Genomic DNA, 17,405 nt, shown 5'->3' with positions numbered 1-17,405 from the left:
AACACCAAAATAAATAGTGTATTATTGAATTATAATCAAAATATTAAATACATATTCACGAGACTTTGTACTTATCTATCTCAATATTTATACTGATATAAATCTTTTACTAAGTACATGAATATATCAATAAAGAGAAAGAGACATATGTTCCTTATAGAGGAATTTGAAATGGTTTATGGAGATACTCTGTTCTCAAAGAGTTGAAGCTTAACTCCTCATTTCCCAATGTGGGCTGCACTTACTGGCTTTCTTCCAAATAATGGGCTATGAAAAGGGGATCAAAATTAGTTTTATAATTGAGAAACACCACCTGGACCAGATGATAAAGTTTAGCATCACGGGTGACGTCATATTAATAGCATGTATCCATAATATCTGATGAGAAAGGTATCTGATCTCTTTAATTTAGAGGTTCTTTCCCCAAATCCCTAACTCCAGTCTACTCATGAGAAAAACATTTTTAAAACATTGAGGGATATTTGAAAAAATACCTGACTACTCCTCAAAATTTGTCCAGGTAATGAAAAATGAGGAATAACTGATTTTCCTTAATATTTTCTAATCTGTGACAGAAGAGACTAAGGACAATCAGTTATTTTTTCCCACATTTAATGGTTGTGTTTTCTTAGTCTGTTCTGTCACAGATCAGAGAGACTAAGGAAACACAATCACTAAATGTGATGTTATATCCTAGATGAGATCCTGGAACAGGAAAAGAATACTAGTGGAAAAACTACTGAAATCACAATGAAGTATAGTGTTTAATTAATGGTAATATGCCAGTGTTTGTTTTGTAGTTTTGAAAAATGTACCCAGGTAATGTAAAATGTTAAGAATAGGGAAAACTGGGTTAGGGATATCCATACATTTTCTGTACAAACTTTACAATTTTTTGACAAATCTAAAACTATCCTAAAATACATTCATATTTTTAAAATAGCAGGATGCAATGAACAGTTAGGCAACTTCAACAAGTTGATAATCATCTGAATGGAGGAAGACTCAGCAAAACAAATATGGAGATAGAGTCAAGTAGGTTTAATGTGGTTTGATGACTGATATGATTTGGCTGTGTCCCCACCTAAGTCTCATCTTGAATTGTAGTTCCCATAATCCCTATGTGTCATGGGAGGGACCCTGTGGGGAGGTAACTGAATCATGGGTGTGGTTACCCTCATGCTGTTCTTGTGACAGTGAGTAAGTTCTCACAAGGTCTGATAGTTTTATAAGGGACTTTTCTCCCTTTTGCTCAGTACTTCTCTCTGCTGCTGCCATGTGAAGAAGGATGTGTTTGCTTCTCCTTCTGCCATGATTGTAAGTTTCCTGAGGCCTCCCCAGCCATGTGGAACTGTGAGTCAATTAAACCTCTTTCCTTTATAAAATACGCAGTCTTGGGTATGTCTTTATTAGCAGTATGAGAGCAGACTAATCCAGTGACTATGTTAGGGGAAATAGGAGGCTGGTGAGGGAAAGAGGAGACAGGGATCACAGTGTTGGTGAGAGGCAGATCAAGTCATCAATCCAGGTCCTCTCCCTCTTCAGGACCATGAGATGGATAGCCTATAGCAAGTAGGAGAGACCATGGGGAACCGTGGGGGAATACTGTAAGGCCGAGAGTGATGGAAGATGAATAGAAAGATGAATGTAGATGAAAGATGAATTAGGAAAGTTGATGATGGATTAGATCAAGAGCCATGGAAAAGCAAAGAACAAGACCCCAGGAGACTCTAAACGAAAGATTTGAAATAATGGCTATGCTCTCAAGAGAACTGGAGAAATTTGGGAAAGGATAATTGTTAAAAAATAATCAGATATGTTTTATAAAGTATAAAAGTTTGAAATGATATCAGGTCATTATGTGGAAATGTTTCACAGTACAGTGAAGCCAACTAGAGTCTGGAGACATATACAACACATGTAGAAAAGTGAGAAAAAGTAAAAAAGATCATATGAATTGGCAAGAATAAATTCATTAATAAGACATAAGAGGTTTGGTTAAGAGTATGGGACCAGAAGCCAGAATCTACTGAAATTGTTTTTATGATCTTCATACACTCTCCCTCTTGCTATAGTTGTTCCACAGCATTCTATATTTCCTTATCTGAAATGTGGTTATTCATTAATTGACCTTTTGTCCCCAGATATACTCTACTACCTTTAGCTACAGAATTCTTCTTTGATTTTCATATGTTACAAGAAACATTTGTTTTTTCTTCCAGTAAACACGTTTCTCAACTGGATGCTTCCTTGTCTTATGTTTGAGCATTTAGTTAATGATTGCTGTAGGGGATCAGTGCCAGATTGAGAGAAGAGCAAAGCTTCTGGAAAACGAGACTTAGAGGTCTATCAGTGAAAAGAGCTGATGGGAGGCATGCATAAAACTCTTGTGGGTCCAAGACAGGTGGCCTCCAACACGGATGGCTTGTCCCTGTAAGAAAAGTTAATGTGGCTGGGCACAGTGGCTCATGCCTGTAATCCCAGCACTTTGTGGGGCCGAGGCGGGTGGATCATCTGAGGTCAGGAGTTCGAGACCAGCCTGGCCAACATGGTAAAACCCCCTCCCCACTAAAAATACAAAAATTAGCCAGGTCCCACGGTGCTTGCCTGTAGTCCCAGCTACTCAGGAGGCTGAGGCAGGAGAATCACTTGAACCCGGAAGACAGAGGTTGCAGTAAGCCGAGATCATGCCACTGCACTCCAGCCCAGGCGACAGAGTGAGACTCCATCTCAAAAAAGAAGAAAGAAAGAAAGAAAGAAAGAAAGAAAGAAAGAAAGAAAGAAAGAAAGAAAGAAAGAAAGAAAGAAAGAAAAAAAAAAGAAAGAAAGAAAGAAAGAAAGAAGAAAGAAAGGAGGGAAGGAAGGAAGGAAGGAAGGAAGAAAGGAAGAAAGAAAGAAAGAAAGAAAGGAAGAAAGAAAGAAAGAAAGAAACAAAGAAAGAAAGAAAAGAAGTTAATGTAAGAGCAGTTTCAGAAGTTTCCTATAAATTGAACATACAATAAGGAAAGATTACACCAATATAAGGAAAGAGAAAGGGCAGGTAGTTGATCCCAAATTTGACATGAGCCACCATATGGCAGCAATAGTAGCAGTAGGCACGGGCACTTATTAACCCCTTGTTGTCCTGGTGTGAGCTATGAGCCTTATGCAAAGGCATTATCCTCTTAATTCCTCATAACAACTCTGTGAAGTATCTACAGGTCCACAGTCCCTAATTCATCATTTCAAACCCCACAGAGGGGTATGTTTTGTTTTTGTTTTGTTTCAGAAGTTTTTCTTTTGTTTCATTTTGTAACTCATTTGGCAGCAAATTCTGTCAAGAGATGATTTAAGGATAATTATTTTCTCTACATGATACGTTTTGCCGAAGAATTATTGGTGTATTTGATTAAAGGGTGCTGTGCCAGGCACCACTGGGCTTTCTGAACTGCATCATATAACTTTTTAAAAATTTACAAAAAAATTTGAATTTTAAACCCCATCCAGCCTGAGGGTATTTAGAGGAAAAATTGTGAAAATTGAGGGTCATAAATATGAAGTTTAGCTCAAAGTTACACATAGGTTTGAACTGAGGTCTGTCATTCTGCAAAGATTAGACTTTCAATCATTAAATGACATGCTGGAAATGTTATTATCTTTACAGCTGGCACCAGAATTTATTTTAGGGAAAGAACTGTCTTTTTTGGGAAAATATCCTGAAAAGAACTTGTTAGATATGGTATCTCCAGAGCCAAGGTGTCATCTGTTTCTGTTCTAGACAAGGAAAGAAACTGGTTGTTTCATTCCTGGCTGGAGAGAGTAGAAAAGAGAATGAAGATGGAGTAACAAACATTTGTAAGTTTGGCTACTGCTTGGCGGGAAATGACCAAGAAAGACTTCCAGTTAAGAGTAGTTATAAAGTCTGACATGTTTTTAAAATATTTTGTTGCCTAGTGTGTGATGCAATTCTTTGCAATCTTATTAAAGTCTACTATGCCCACAAATGCTTAGAAGGCATGGATTTCGCACATATTATCAGGTGCCACTGGATCTAACAGTGTACTTGACTGTGTAGATAAAAGGTCATGACATCCAGGAGTTTAGTAAAGGAGGCAAATAAGAAAAATGAAAAATTAGAATTTCCAGTTTAATGTGCTATAACAGAGACGCTTAAGTGCAGGGTTTACATAGATGAGGGGGCAACCCTTTCTTTGTGGCAGTATTAAATTAAGAATCCTGGTTTCTTGGAGTTTAATCCAATGTTCTAACCATGACATTAAGTTTGTATACACACACACACACACACACACACACACACACGCACACACAAATCAGTAAATACCATATCTGTTAATCTGTTACCAGGAACAAGAAAACTGAAATCTCTGTGCTTCAGTTTCCTTTCTTATAAAAGAGAAATAACAATGATATCAGGATTAAAATGATGAAAATAAAATACTGCAGTGACTGATGAATAGAAGCTTTTGAAAAATATTAGTAGTGGCTATAGTGATAATGATGAGGAGGAGGATGTAATCAATGTAATTACTAAGTGATAGCTTTACAAACTGCTATGAGAGGCAAAGGAAAGTGAGTAAATCTTTCCTAATTGCATCAAGCACCACAGACATTTTACCCAAGCTGTAGAGGATGGGTACAGCAAATAGGTACACATGCAACCTATTTGGAGAACAAGCAGTGGAATAAAAACAAGAGGTCATTTATGAAAAGCCATGAAGTTCCCTAAATAATGAAAAATAAAAGTTGAAGAATTAAGTTGCAGCTATGTCAAGGAGGTCTCCAAATGTCAAGGAGGTCTCTAAATATAATAAGCTGTATATCTCTAGTTTCTGTCATTTTTTTCTTACTAGTTAAACTTTGGGCACAGAATGTGAAAATCAACAGGTGCCAGCCAAATATCCCCATTCCAGCATGTATTATCAACATCCATTAGAGCAGTTCTCTTGAGTTTTGTCATCACTCTTTACTCAGGTGAATAATTAGTCCTTGAATCAGAGGGGAGTAGGTCATAATATGTTTGCCTGAGTTCCCAAAGATAGACATGCATAAATATGTACTCAGAGCAGTAAAGAAGAAAAGGAAAAAATGTACACAAGGTTGAGCAATGTAAACACATTCAATATGACTAATAGTCTAGCACGGTGGCAGGATTTCTCTGGTCAATGCACTCCTCATCTCCCGGGGCAAACAATATTTATTCTGTCAAGAATTGATCGTATGAGGCCTCAGTATATTTTCTATTGTTCTAAGTCATGGAAGGAGGGTGATATTATTACTAGCTAGCAATTATAATTCCTGGACATGTGAGGAATAATATTTTTGCACAATATTTACTTATGGTTTCTTGGTTTATTCTCACACCAAATGAATACTGTATGATGTGTGTTTTTGTAGTTGAGAAAACTGTTTTGCCTACTTATGTCACAGTTGAAATGGCAGATTTATAACTGGAGACAGGCCCCTTTCTCCATGGGTTTTTTTTATCCTCTTTAACTTGTTGTCTGCAAAGGGCCATTCCCTATCACAAATTTAGGGCCAGTTTTTAACTAGAATTCATCTTAGTATTGTAGTGATTTAAAAAACAAGATTGTCTAGGGTCCATAGGATATGTTTCTGTAGTGAAATATTTTTTCTAATCACAGATTAGGATTGGCAAACTGAGATGGAATAGAATAAAAAAATCTATCAAGAGTCCTCACATATAATAAGACTATGTTTTATTTTTTAACAACTGTATTTGTCTGCACACATATCTACATATAATGCATATGCTAGGCCATAACTCAAAATTTTTACTTTAGGTTCACAGTCAAAATGTTTAAAAAGCACTGTTTGGTGAAAAAAGCCCAGGCTTTGGCATCAGGCAGGCCTAAATCTAAAGTTATTACTGCTGCTATTATTATCTAATGAGTTTCTGTGACCAGATCCCAGCCAATTCCCTTCTCCCCACACTGCTTGTGAGACCCAAGAAAAAAATCCTTTTCTCATATATGAACCTTCCTTAACAGTGGTTATTGGAAGTTTCTTACTAGTCACAAAACTACTATTTAAATAATGATTTGAGATGAAAAGAACCAATATATTTTCATCTCAAATCAAATCAAATATGATCCAACCAATATCTATCAATGCTAAGACTAAACTCCATGAGGGCAGACATCATATCCATTTCCCTAGCACTCAGCCAAAAATTTTTGTACAGTAAGGACTTGATGAATATTTGAATATATTAATAGTTGAATGAATAAAAGGCCGAATGATGAACCAATGAATGGCTACTCAACCGGAGGCACTGGAGAAACAGAACTGAACAAGGCATAAACCTTGGTCTTCAGAAATATATACATTTATCACTTATGTTTTTAGCAAATATTTATTTAGTATCAACTGTTTTCCAGACACTTTGTTAGGTGCTACAATAAATAAAGCAACTGTATTTGCTCCCTAAAAATAAAGATATTACATAATAATCGTATGAATAGCTATAGAGTTGGAATTATTTTAAGTGCAATGAAGGGTTTTATGAAATCATACAATAGGAGGGAATAATCTAGATGCAGAAAGAAATAAAGGAAGACCCAGAAAGAATGGCTTCTTGAGAAAATACCACTTAACATTTTAACCTTAGAAGGTGAAAAGCTGTTTTGTATTATTTTGTTTTGTTGGTCCTAGTAAAGGGTAACAGAGAAATGACCAACGTAGCAAGGAAATGACCAGATTGAGCAAGGAAGAATCTCTTGGGGAATAAAGATAGAAAGGAGCCAAGTCATGCAGAACCTAAATCCTTCCTGAGCATTCTGAACAATGAGAAACTGGACAGAGACATGATCAAATTTGCAGTCCATAAAGATCCCTTGACCGTTCTATGGGCAGCAGCTTTAAGGAAGAAATAACAAATACCAAGAAACTCTTTGCAGGAAATGCAGAAACCCAGGGGGAAAGGATGGCATTATCTTAGATATGACAGTGGAAGCTAATGAGAAGTGTCCAGGATTGAGGTTATTTTGAACACGAATCCAAGAAGAGAACTTGGTAGCAAATTAAGTGTGGAAGATGATGCATAGAAAGGGGAAAGGGAAATATCAGGCAGAACAACGAGATTTGGGCTTGAGTGATCTACTGGAAAGAAAAGAAGCTGTAGGGAGAATAGAGACAAAAATATTGTGGTGAAAGATCAAAATAGTAGTATGGAACATATTAGATTTGAGGTAGCTGTAAAACATCCAAATAGTGATGTCAAGAACTAAACACTTCCAAAGCTTCCCTTTGATAAAAACCAAAGTCCTTACTCTAGCCTGCACTAGATTCAGACCCTCACTGCTTCCATTATTTCATCTCCCATTTGGCCCTCTATCACTTTGCTCAAGCCAGAGTGTCCTCCTGGATGTTTCTCAAACATGTCAAACCAGCGTCAGCCTCAGAACCTTTGCGCTTACTATTCTCTCTGTCTGGAATGCACATCCTTGGAATAATTGCATAGTTCAAATCCTCATTTCCTTCATGTCTCTGTGTGATATCACCTGAAAAGCAAGACCTTCTCCGATTACGCTATGATACATATCTCCTTAACCCTCCAGCACCCTTATCCTTCCTGTCCTTTTCTCCATAATATTTATCTGATATATTTTATAATCACTTATTATTTTTTGTCACTTGCCTCCCTCAACAAAAAGGCAATGGAAGCTCCATGAAGACAGAGATTGTTATTTTTATTTACTGATCTGTCTCAAGAGATAAATACAGTTCTTGTCATGACTTGGGAAGGGTTTGAGATTTTATCCTACTTGGAAGCTAAGAAGTTAGCCTGCCACATTATAATGGTTTCTGGCAGAAGGCACAGACTCCTGGCTCAGAGAAAAGGGACTTAATTATTCCATAGCAACAGCCAGAGTATTGGAATTTGTTCTGGTTTCCCAAGCCCCAATTCCCACAGGCCAATGTAAGGGGCATCAAGTGATAGTTGCAGGGAAAGTACAGTGTGTTAAAGGAAAGCAAGGCCAAGCTTTTAAAAACCCGAAATCTTTTGTAAAGGGCAATTAACATGGTCTTTGCCCTAGAAGGAGATATTAACTTTATTACACTAAACAGTAAACAAACCTGCCTTTTGGTGCAGAGGGAGACATTACGTATTTTCTAAGGTCGTTTGTTATATAAACACTCTTAAAAAGATAGTCTGAAACAAAGGTTATCAGTACCTCTACTCATAAGACACACCAAAACATGAGAGAGGATGGAGAATTCTCTTCTAATAACACATGGTAGATATCCAGCACATATTCTCTTTTACCCAGCACATATTCTCAGATGAAAGAGTAACCCTTTGAGTTAGGTGTTATTATTATTTTAATTTCCAGATGAATACACAGAAGCACAGCAAAAGTGGCTCCAACAAGCACCCTCTAGCTCCAGAATACACGCCTTAGGGAACTGAGTCCTCTCTCTCTCTTGCTTTCTCTTTCCCTCTCATCTGCCACTCCATCAGCTACTTTAGGTTTTGTGAATGAGTGAGGGAAAAATGGAGAAAAGAGAAAGAAGAATAAGAAAGGAAGAGTGGAGGAAAGGAAGAAAGAATGGAGAGGTTTTAACCCTACTTGGAATAAAATTCTTTCTAGTAGCTATCCATACTTGCTCATCTATCCAGAACTACAGAGTAGAAGGGATCTTTGAGCTCACCTTACAGGTGAGAAAACAGGCTTGAGAAGGGAATGACTTTCCCACAACCATAGAGGGAGTTAGGGATCAAACTAACCACTAGAACTATTTTCCTGACAGAATCTTTGTCTTGCATGTTTCAGGCCCACCTGGCTCCTTTCACCTTTCTTACACAGGTGACATTCCCAGAACCTGGAGGCCAGCCTATGACACAGAGTCAATCAATAACCAGGGAGATCTGTGATATAGCCCAGTAGGTGGGGCCTTGCTGCCATCTGCCATATGACCCTTCCAGTCCCAGGCTTCTGAAGAGACGTGGTAAGTGCGGTGCAGTTTTCAACTGACCTCTGGACGCAGAACTTCAGCCATGAAGGTAACAGGCATCTTTCTTCTCAGTGCCTTGGCCCTGTTGAGTCTATCTGGTAAGTGTTTTTGCATATTTTTCAAATTTAAATAAAACTGTTTTGACCTGTTGCTTTGTGAAGCACATTATCTTCTAGACTTTTGATGTAGTCTAGTCTTTGAGAGATGTTTTGGACCTAATGAGATGAAATAAAATCAACAGGTAAGAATTATTTTTTAAGAAGAATTTTTAACCTACTATAAGGAAAACAATTCTACTAGTAAGAACTTCCCAGAAATAAAATGGTTTTCCTCTATTGATGTGGCTGACCCTTTGTTGGGATATGGTAGAGAAAAAAGGGTAAAAATATTTTAAGTGTACTTCTCATTCTGTAAATGTGTAAGGCCAAATTACAAATTTTAAATTCTCATGGGATTGCATAAAGTAGATAAAATGGCTTCCAGTTATTCAGTATAAAAGGCATAATTTGACTGATTAAAAATTTATTTTTTTATTGTATAGTTCTCAGTGTACTTGAATCATGTATAGTTTGTCAGATTTATCCCTGAATAGCTAATATATGTGATATAAAGTGAATTTTTTATTTTCAATTCCTGGTATTTCTTATTAGTATGTGGAAATACAAAAATTGCTTTTTGTGTATTTACATTACACATTTTGAATGTTTCGAAAGAAAATATTCTGCTTGAATAGATGGTGCACATATACCTCCAACTGCATCTTGACAATGTTGACAGACAACTCTGAACCCGCAGAGCCAAGATCAGTTTCCTTTTTATCACTGGAAATGGTTAACATTTTCAACTTCACCTCTCATGTAGTGAAGCCTCCTGTGGAGAGCCAAATCAGCACTTTGCTAAGAAGAGGAAGAATATTGTTTATTGTATTTGCTGAATATTTATGGCAGCAGTCAGTGTTCCCTTTCCCCCTCCTCATGCATGTTAATTAATACAAACAGATGCCTGTGATGAGCACCTGCTCTTCAGTTTTTAGACTCAACTAGATTCTAAAAGCCAGTGGGCCCCCAACAACATCAAGTTCTGACTATCCCGGGGGAAATTCTCCAAGCTCATAGAGGCCTCACTAATTTTCATTACATTTAGATACAAAGAACTACCTCTTTGCTCAGATCACCTCAAAGATTGATGATATTAAAATTAATTTTCAGTAATATTTCCTTATTTGATTGCTATCATATTAGTTCCCCTTCCCTTCCATGAACTTATCCACAGTTATCATTTCCTATATGTTGTCAGCAAAACCTCTGCTATTTTCTGGGGGAATAGAGATTAGCTATTTTGACTAACTGTAAATTCAACAAACGTGAGTTAGACCCATAGTCCATATGATGCAATTGTTGGAAACAGCTCTTTGGGAACTGATAGTTAGTTGGCAAAAGAACTCTATTTTTTCAACAATACTTACAAAAGGGAATTTAAATGTAATTGAAAAAGCTAACTTTGCATCAGAAGACCTGGTTACTGCTTATGATAACTGTTTCACAGCTAGTTATAAAAACTCTCCATACTTTCATCTGTAAACTGAGATAAAAATTATACTTCACTAATTGTGAGATTAAAGATCTAGTAACTGGTTTTGAGAATGTTTGTGTGTATTCAAAAGATAATTTGCTCAGTGCCTGATTCATTTCCAGCAGTAAGTGCATAATTTCTATTTTCAAGGAAATAGATCAACTTCCTAAAACATCAAATCGAGATACTTTGGTCATAGCCAAAGTTTTAGTTAAACTTTTTAAGGTTTTGCCAAGGAAGGGGTACAGGAAAATCAGTCAGATACTTTTGGAAGGTTATAGAAATCAGAAAGGGTGGAGAATGAAAGAACCTGGTAAAGAAGTCACAGTCTGCAATGAAAGCAGAGAATTCTGATGAAGAATAGATCTGACTTCTTTCATTTGGGACCCAACTTACCATATCTGATTTATTTCTAGGTAACACAGGAGCTGACTCCCTGGGAAGAGAGGTAAAGAGATATTTGTAATCTCTTATTTCTCAGACTGGAACAGTTTGATCCAACAAAAATGCAGCCTTGCTGTCACCTTTCAGTTTAGCCTGAAGTTAAGAGGAGTATGAATGCTAGGGAGGGTTAATGTGAGAAATGCAAATGGTAATAGTAGTTCCAACCCACAGGCGTATATTGAAGGACAATTTCACTGATGTATAAGCAAGTTCCATATAGTCCTATAGTGCTTGCTGTGAAGGGGTTTTTATATAGACTAGTGATAGCTGTAGACAAGTATTTGGGGTGGAAACCTTCTCAACTTCACTCCAAGTAGCCCTTCATCCTTACAGCCAGTTTGACCATGTTGGCATGCAGCTCTCCCGATCACCAAGGTGTGGCTCTAATTTATAATGAACGACAGAAAATAATAAACTAGGTTCTCCTTCTAGAAAAATATTCTAACTCTAACCTTTTCATATTTTTTTGTTTAAGAGGTAATTTCAGTAAATTTGGAGACCAGAGGAAGAAGTGTCCCTGTTCTCAGTACATTTATATTTAGTCGGAGACAGCTGATAGACCAAAAGTTCATGAATGAATGCAGTATTACACTTGTGATAAGGGTTATGAAAAAGTTCTGCTGCCGTTAGGAACTTAGCCTAGTTAGAAAAATCAGGGAGGGTGCTCTGAAGTAACTGAGGGGTTATTTTGAGCCAAAAAAAAAAAAAGAGTGTTAGTAAAACAAAACTGGTGGGGAGATGTAGTAGAATAAAGTAGTTAAGAGCTAAAGCTCAGGAACTCTGACTAGGTTTGAATTCTGAATTTAGGAATTCCTTAGCTGGGTGGCCTTGGCTAATTTTATTGCTTTGTGCCTCATTATCTTCACCTGAAGAAGAATATAATAGTTCACAGGATAGTTAGGAGGTTTAAACAGAATAATATATAAAAAGCACTAGAACAGTGTCTAGGACAATGACAATTATTTGATGATTATAAACTCTTACTGGAGTAGAATGCAAAGGCTTCCAACACTGGACGATGCCTAGTGCCTTTAAGTGCCTAATAAAAGACCAGTGTGTGTGGACTACAGTGTACAAGGAAGAACGTGCCCCAAGATGTGGCCAACCTGAGAGATGCCGGCACCCGCAGTAATTGCAAACTTGAACATTATCTCACCCATCCGTGTAAACCTCACAACAACACTATGAGATAGGTGGGAAATGGTAATATCATCACCATTTTGCAGATGAACTGACTGAGTTTCAGAAGGGCCATAGGACTTACTAATATCACACAGCTTAGAAATAGCAGAGGCATGACTTAAAACAAGGTTTTCTGTCTCCAGATCGTAGGTTATTTCTCTTACAACACACAGTATCATTCTCCCAATCACAGTTATTCCCCAGAGAAATAAAACCATTTCAGAGATTTTGCTATGAACTCAAGAATGGAGAATAATGGGAAATGATTCTGTTTAATTCCATTTTTAGGCCAAATGTTACAATGAACTTAATGGATGCACCAAGATATATGACCCTGTCTGTGGGACTGATGGAAATACTTATCCCAATGAATGCGTGCTATGTTTTGAAAATCGGTGAGTACAAACTTGAGTTTCTTTTAAACTATGTATTTTAAGTTAGTTATCTTCAAGTGTACTGATAATATGAATCTCGCCCTGAGAAAAGCAAACTATTTACTTTTTTCCAAAAACAGTTATCTCTTTCTTATTCTCCCTTTTATATATTTAGCATTAAATATTATTTTTTAGAAGTCACTTGTATGATAAAAGCCTACATTTTTTACAGCAAAAGAGTCGATAGCTTGGATTTTTATAAATCTTATACACACAAAATACCTTTAATTAAAAAAAATTATGAGTGGTTGCAATGATTGTGTTTTTTAAAGCCCTCAGTTATGCAAATATAAATTGTATAGATTATATAACCAAAAATATATTTTTACTTATGGATATGAAAGCCAGTTTCAGTAAAGCTTCATTTCCTCAGTGACCATAAGTAGGTGATGTGATACAGAGAAATAGATTCAACACAGATTTCCTATCTCTCACCAACTGAAACCTTAGCATGTGTCAAGCATCACGCTAATATTCCCTGTCTTACTTGTGCTTATGACTAAGAAAACATCATGAGCACGTATAGGATGGCTTCTCATAACTTGGGGCAAATGCCAGAAGATGAGGTGTAAATAAAGTGCAACAGGAGTGAAGCAGAGATACATATTTTTTATTAAAACGGGCCAAGAAAGGATCCACGAGAAGAATAGAATGCCGGCTGGGTGCAGTGGCTCACTCCTGTAATCCCAGCATTTTGGGAGGCCGATGCAGGTGGATCACCTGAGGTCAGGAGTTCGAGACCAGCCTGGCCAACATGATGAAACCCCGTGGTGGCGGGCGCCTGTAATCCCAGCTACTCAGGAGGCTGAGGCAGGAGAATCACTTGAACCTGGGAGGCAGAGGTTGCAGTGAGCTGAGATTGTGCCACTGCACTCCAACCTGGGTGACAAGAGTGAGACTCCATCTAAAAAAAAAGGAAAAAAAAAAAAGAATAGAATGCCATTTAAATAGAGTTCTGAATTTTGGCAATATCAAAAGAGCATGCCAGGTTAAATAAAGGTGTGGAATGAACAAAGCAAATAAAAGGGATTCCACGAGTGACTTTAGTTTTTCTGAGATTGACTTGATATTAAAGACTTTGACTCAGGCTCAAATGACTGTGTAAATTTCCATTATATTCTACTGCATAAATTCCCTTTTCTGTAATGCAAACCTTCTTCTTGGGCTGTTTTAAACCATTTCGGAAAATTCTCAGAGTTTAGCAAGTATTGTGGAAATAGGACCTCTGGATGAGAGGTCTAATATCCTGAAGTTTTAGACTCAAAACATTAGGTATTCTACTTTGTAATGAATCTGTTTCCGTAATTAAGACTTGTAAAAGGAATTTGAAGCCACCTGTTAGTTTTCTCATGACCCATGTTCTTGACATTAAGCTCAAACATCGTATTTCCATCCAATGGGAGGAGAAAGCAAGAGAACAACAGCTTTGAGACTTGGGAAATTTCCAAGTGCCGCTCAACATTTACAGTGAAACATTAGAAAAATATTAGTAGAGGGCTGGAACACCCTATCTGCTTAGTCCCTGAAACCTCCGAGTTTCTGCTTATTCTTTCTATTTGTTCAAAAATATGTAAATATGGGAGGCACATTTGTATGCTAGAAAACATGACCTCTCTTCCTATATTTCTCAGATAAGAAAATTTAGGTCTAGAGACAAAATGTTGCTTTCTCAAATACAACATATTTCCTAATGTATGACATTGCCTTTTTTACTGTTGATTAAAAGTCCCAAACTTATTACCTAGTAACTAAAGCCAGACGCTGACCCTAGTTTGAGACAAGTAGATAATACCAAACAAGGGCTTGCAAATCAGTCTTTTTGGTGATTATGTGCTTGGCAAATATATTCAATAAACACTTTTTCTATTCCTTCTACGTCTTCATAGGGAATCTGTACCGGCAAATTCTTTTCCATAAACCTGCATTTCCAATAGAACCTTCTATAATGATGGAAATGTTCTACGTTTATGCTGTCTAATACGTAGCCACTAGCCACAAAACAGTGGCCTTAATGTGGCTAACACTAACTTAAATGTGGCTAGTATAACTGATCAGCTGAATATTTAATATTATCTAAACTAATTTACATTTACATAGCTATATGTGGATAGTGAATATATGAAACTAGAGTGAACAGCATAGCAACTCTTGTTTATTCTGTTTAGGTGTGTGTGCTTATGTATGCTAACTGATTTGGAAATCAGTATTAATGAGCAGTTAATGATTGTGGGACAAGAAAGCATTAAAAAATCTTAAAGAGTTTGGCTGGGCATGGTGGCTCATGCCTGTAATCCCAGCATTTTGGAAGTCCCAGGCAGGTGGATCACTTTTGTTAGGAGTTTGAGACCAGCCTGGCCAACATGGTAAAACCCCGTCTCTACTAAAAATACAAATATTAGCCAGGCATGGTGGCATGCACCTGTAATCCCAGCTACTTGGGAGGCTGAGGCAGGAGAATCACTTGAACCCGGGAGGTGGAGGCTGCAGTGAGCCAAAGTCACACCACTGCACTCCAGCCTGGGCAACAGAGTGAGACTCTGTCTTAAAAAAAAAAAAAAGAAAAAAAAGTATATGGAAGTCAGATGTCCTCCAGTAATAGAGAAGTAGAAGAATTTTTGTAAGCCCGTATATTCAAAGAAAAAATGGTTAGAAAAATTAAGGACCTGGAAACAGTCTTCTAGGGAACAATTATAAAATTTAGAGATATTTAGTTTAGGGAAGAGAAAACTAGTTTGGTAACGGTAGTGTGGGGCGAACAGAGAGGTTTTATCTGGAGGGGAGGATGTTTAGAACTGGCAGGAATCATGTGGAATAAATATGTGATTTACTTTTGTGAGACCTCACAGATATGAATCCCCAGAGCTCTAAGATGAAAGGTCAATCAATTAGAAGGTCCAACAATAGCTCAGGCATCAGCTGAGATGGAAACCTGGTGGCGAAGGCAGAGGCATCAGGAGCAAAAGATGCAACAATAGTTTTGAGTTTAATTTCAGGGGTTCACTGTAACACCCCACGAGATCTGTAAAAACCGTAAGGACAGATATTTTTCCTTTCTGTTGTATCCTTAGTGTATTCAACAGTAATCAATAAATATTTGATGAATTAATGACTAAGTGAATGTATAAATGAATGAAAGACAGAGAAAAGATTATAAATCTCAAACCTCTCTAACTTTAAATGAAGCTGTTATTTTTCCCCCTGTTTTTCTCCCATAGTCACTTTTTCATCAGTGAAGTTTAAGCTGATATTTTTTTTTAATCTCTACTGCAGGAAACGCCAGACTTCTATCCTCATTCAAAAATCTGGGCCTTGCTGAGAACCAAGGTTTTGAAATCCGATCAGGTCACCGCGAGGCCTGACTGGCCTCATTGTCGAATAAATGTATCTGAATATCCCCTGTTGTTTCCATTTGCTTTTTCCTCAAAGGTATGTTTGATTATACCAGGGTCAGGGGACTTTGGTAAGACTCAGAATAGACCAAGTTTTAAAAACACCAGGAATCCTGTAATTTCAGACAGGGTTTCCCTCACAATTCCTTTTCTTTCCTCATCTTTCTCACATCCTGAGGTCACTGCCTTAGAAAATGTGATTGCAGATATTAAATGGCAGAGCACAGATGATCATGAATACAAGTAATTCTTTGAGGACTGGACTACTATTTTAAGGAACAATTGGAAAATACCCAGTCCAGAAACATGTTACCCATCACAGTCTGCTGATTGGAATAACTCCTTTAGGCTTCCTTGGGATTTGATTGAGCATCTATTGTGGCTGGCACAGGTCTATGTGCATGGGCATAGAGCTGCCTATATGGTGGAATAGAGTTTAGTCTTTGAGATTTTCCACTTATCTCAGAATGTAGATTTTGGGTCAGACGTAATTGTCTCAAAAAGATTTGAATCATTGAGAAAACAAACAAAAAAAGTACATTTTCTTAACAAGGCTATGGAGCAGCTTCTGGACTTAGCCTTAGTTCTTCCCCAGCAGGGCCAGTTTCCCATTAGTTACTAAGGTGAATGGTGGTAACGTAGAGCCTGTGGTTGTCCCTGATAACCCGGGGCTTGGATGGAGGACTTCCTCTTGTGCTTCCCTGGGAGATCTGCTTCATAGGGCCTGATGGGTTTGTGCTGTGCTAACCTGAGGCGGGTAGGTGGGGAGGCCTGATTCTGGATTAACTTTGGGAATGGTCTCTTCTACTATCAAACCATTCCCAAAAGATAATCTGACAAGGAAAAAAGTGACTATAGACTGGATGAACTGATCAAGAGACCTTTGTGCAGCACACTTTGGTTTATGTGTGGGCCAAAACAACCCTATAAGATTATCCTTATCTTATGAGTAAACTTAGAACTAAGTGAAATCACCTGCCTAATATTGCAAGCAAACAAAGCGACAGGCTTAGGTTTTTATTATAATACAGGACTGACTTCAAATCTAATGCTTCTTCCATTAAGCCACAATCACCTCACGTGAGTTACTCTGCCTATTTTTTCTATAGAAACTTTAGATAACACCTTCCTATTAAAAAGGACTATGTGTTTATATTCAGGGAAACAAATCAGATAAAACTAAAGAAGTTCCCCAAAAGAAAAAAAAGGTATGTACAGCTATTAAAAGAAGAATAAGGAGGAGGAGGAGGAGGAAAAGGAGGTAGAGGAGGAGGAAGAGGAGGTAGAGGAGGAGAAGAAGGAGAAGGAAGAGGAGGAGGAGAGAAGAAAGAGGAGGAGGAGGAGGGGGAAAGGAGAAGGAGGGGCAGGGGGAGGAAGGGGAGGGGGAGGGGGAGGAAGAAGATGAAAA

At 37.6% G+C, this 17,405-nt stretch overlaps 1 protein-coding gene across 3 annotated transcripts; it reads left to right on the top strand.

Moving 5' to 3' along the window:
- The first annotated feature begins 1,233 nt into the window (after positions 1-1,233).
- Positions 1,234-16,005, top strand: SPINK1 (serine peptidase inhibitor Kazal type 1). Of its 3 annotated transcripts, none has more exons than XM_055387394.2 (5): positions 1,234-1,353; positions 8,829-9,074; positions 10,965-10,996; positions 12,463-12,569; positions 15,879-16,005. In XM_055387394.2, the coding sequence occupies exons 2-5, from the start codon at positions 9,020-9,022 to the stop codon at positions 15,922-15,924; spliced, it is 240 nt and encodes a 79-aa protein (XP_055243369.1). In that variant the 5' UTR covers positions 1,234-1,353; positions 8,829-9,019; the 3' UTR covers positions 15,925-16,005. The 3 variants fall into 3 exon arrangements, with proteins under 3 accessions (XP_055243369.1, XP_004042819.1, XP_055243368.1); XM_004042771.3 differs by having other exon boundaries at positions 1,256-1,317; XM_055387393.2 differs by lacking the exon at positions 1,234-1,353 and having other exon boundaries at positions 8,796-9,074.
- Positions 16,006-17,405: the final 1,400 nt, after the last annotated feature.

Source organism: Gorilla gorilla, chromosome 4 (assembly GCF_029281585.2).
Source record: "Gorilla gorilla gorilla isolate KB3781 chromosome 4, NHGRI_mGorGor1-v2.1_pri, whole genome shotgun sequence".
Lineage (NCBI taxonomy): Eukaryota > Metazoa > Chordata > Mammalia > Primates > Hominidae > Gorilla > Gorilla gorilla.
This window is presented reverse-complemented; position numbering and strand designations above follow the sequence as displayed.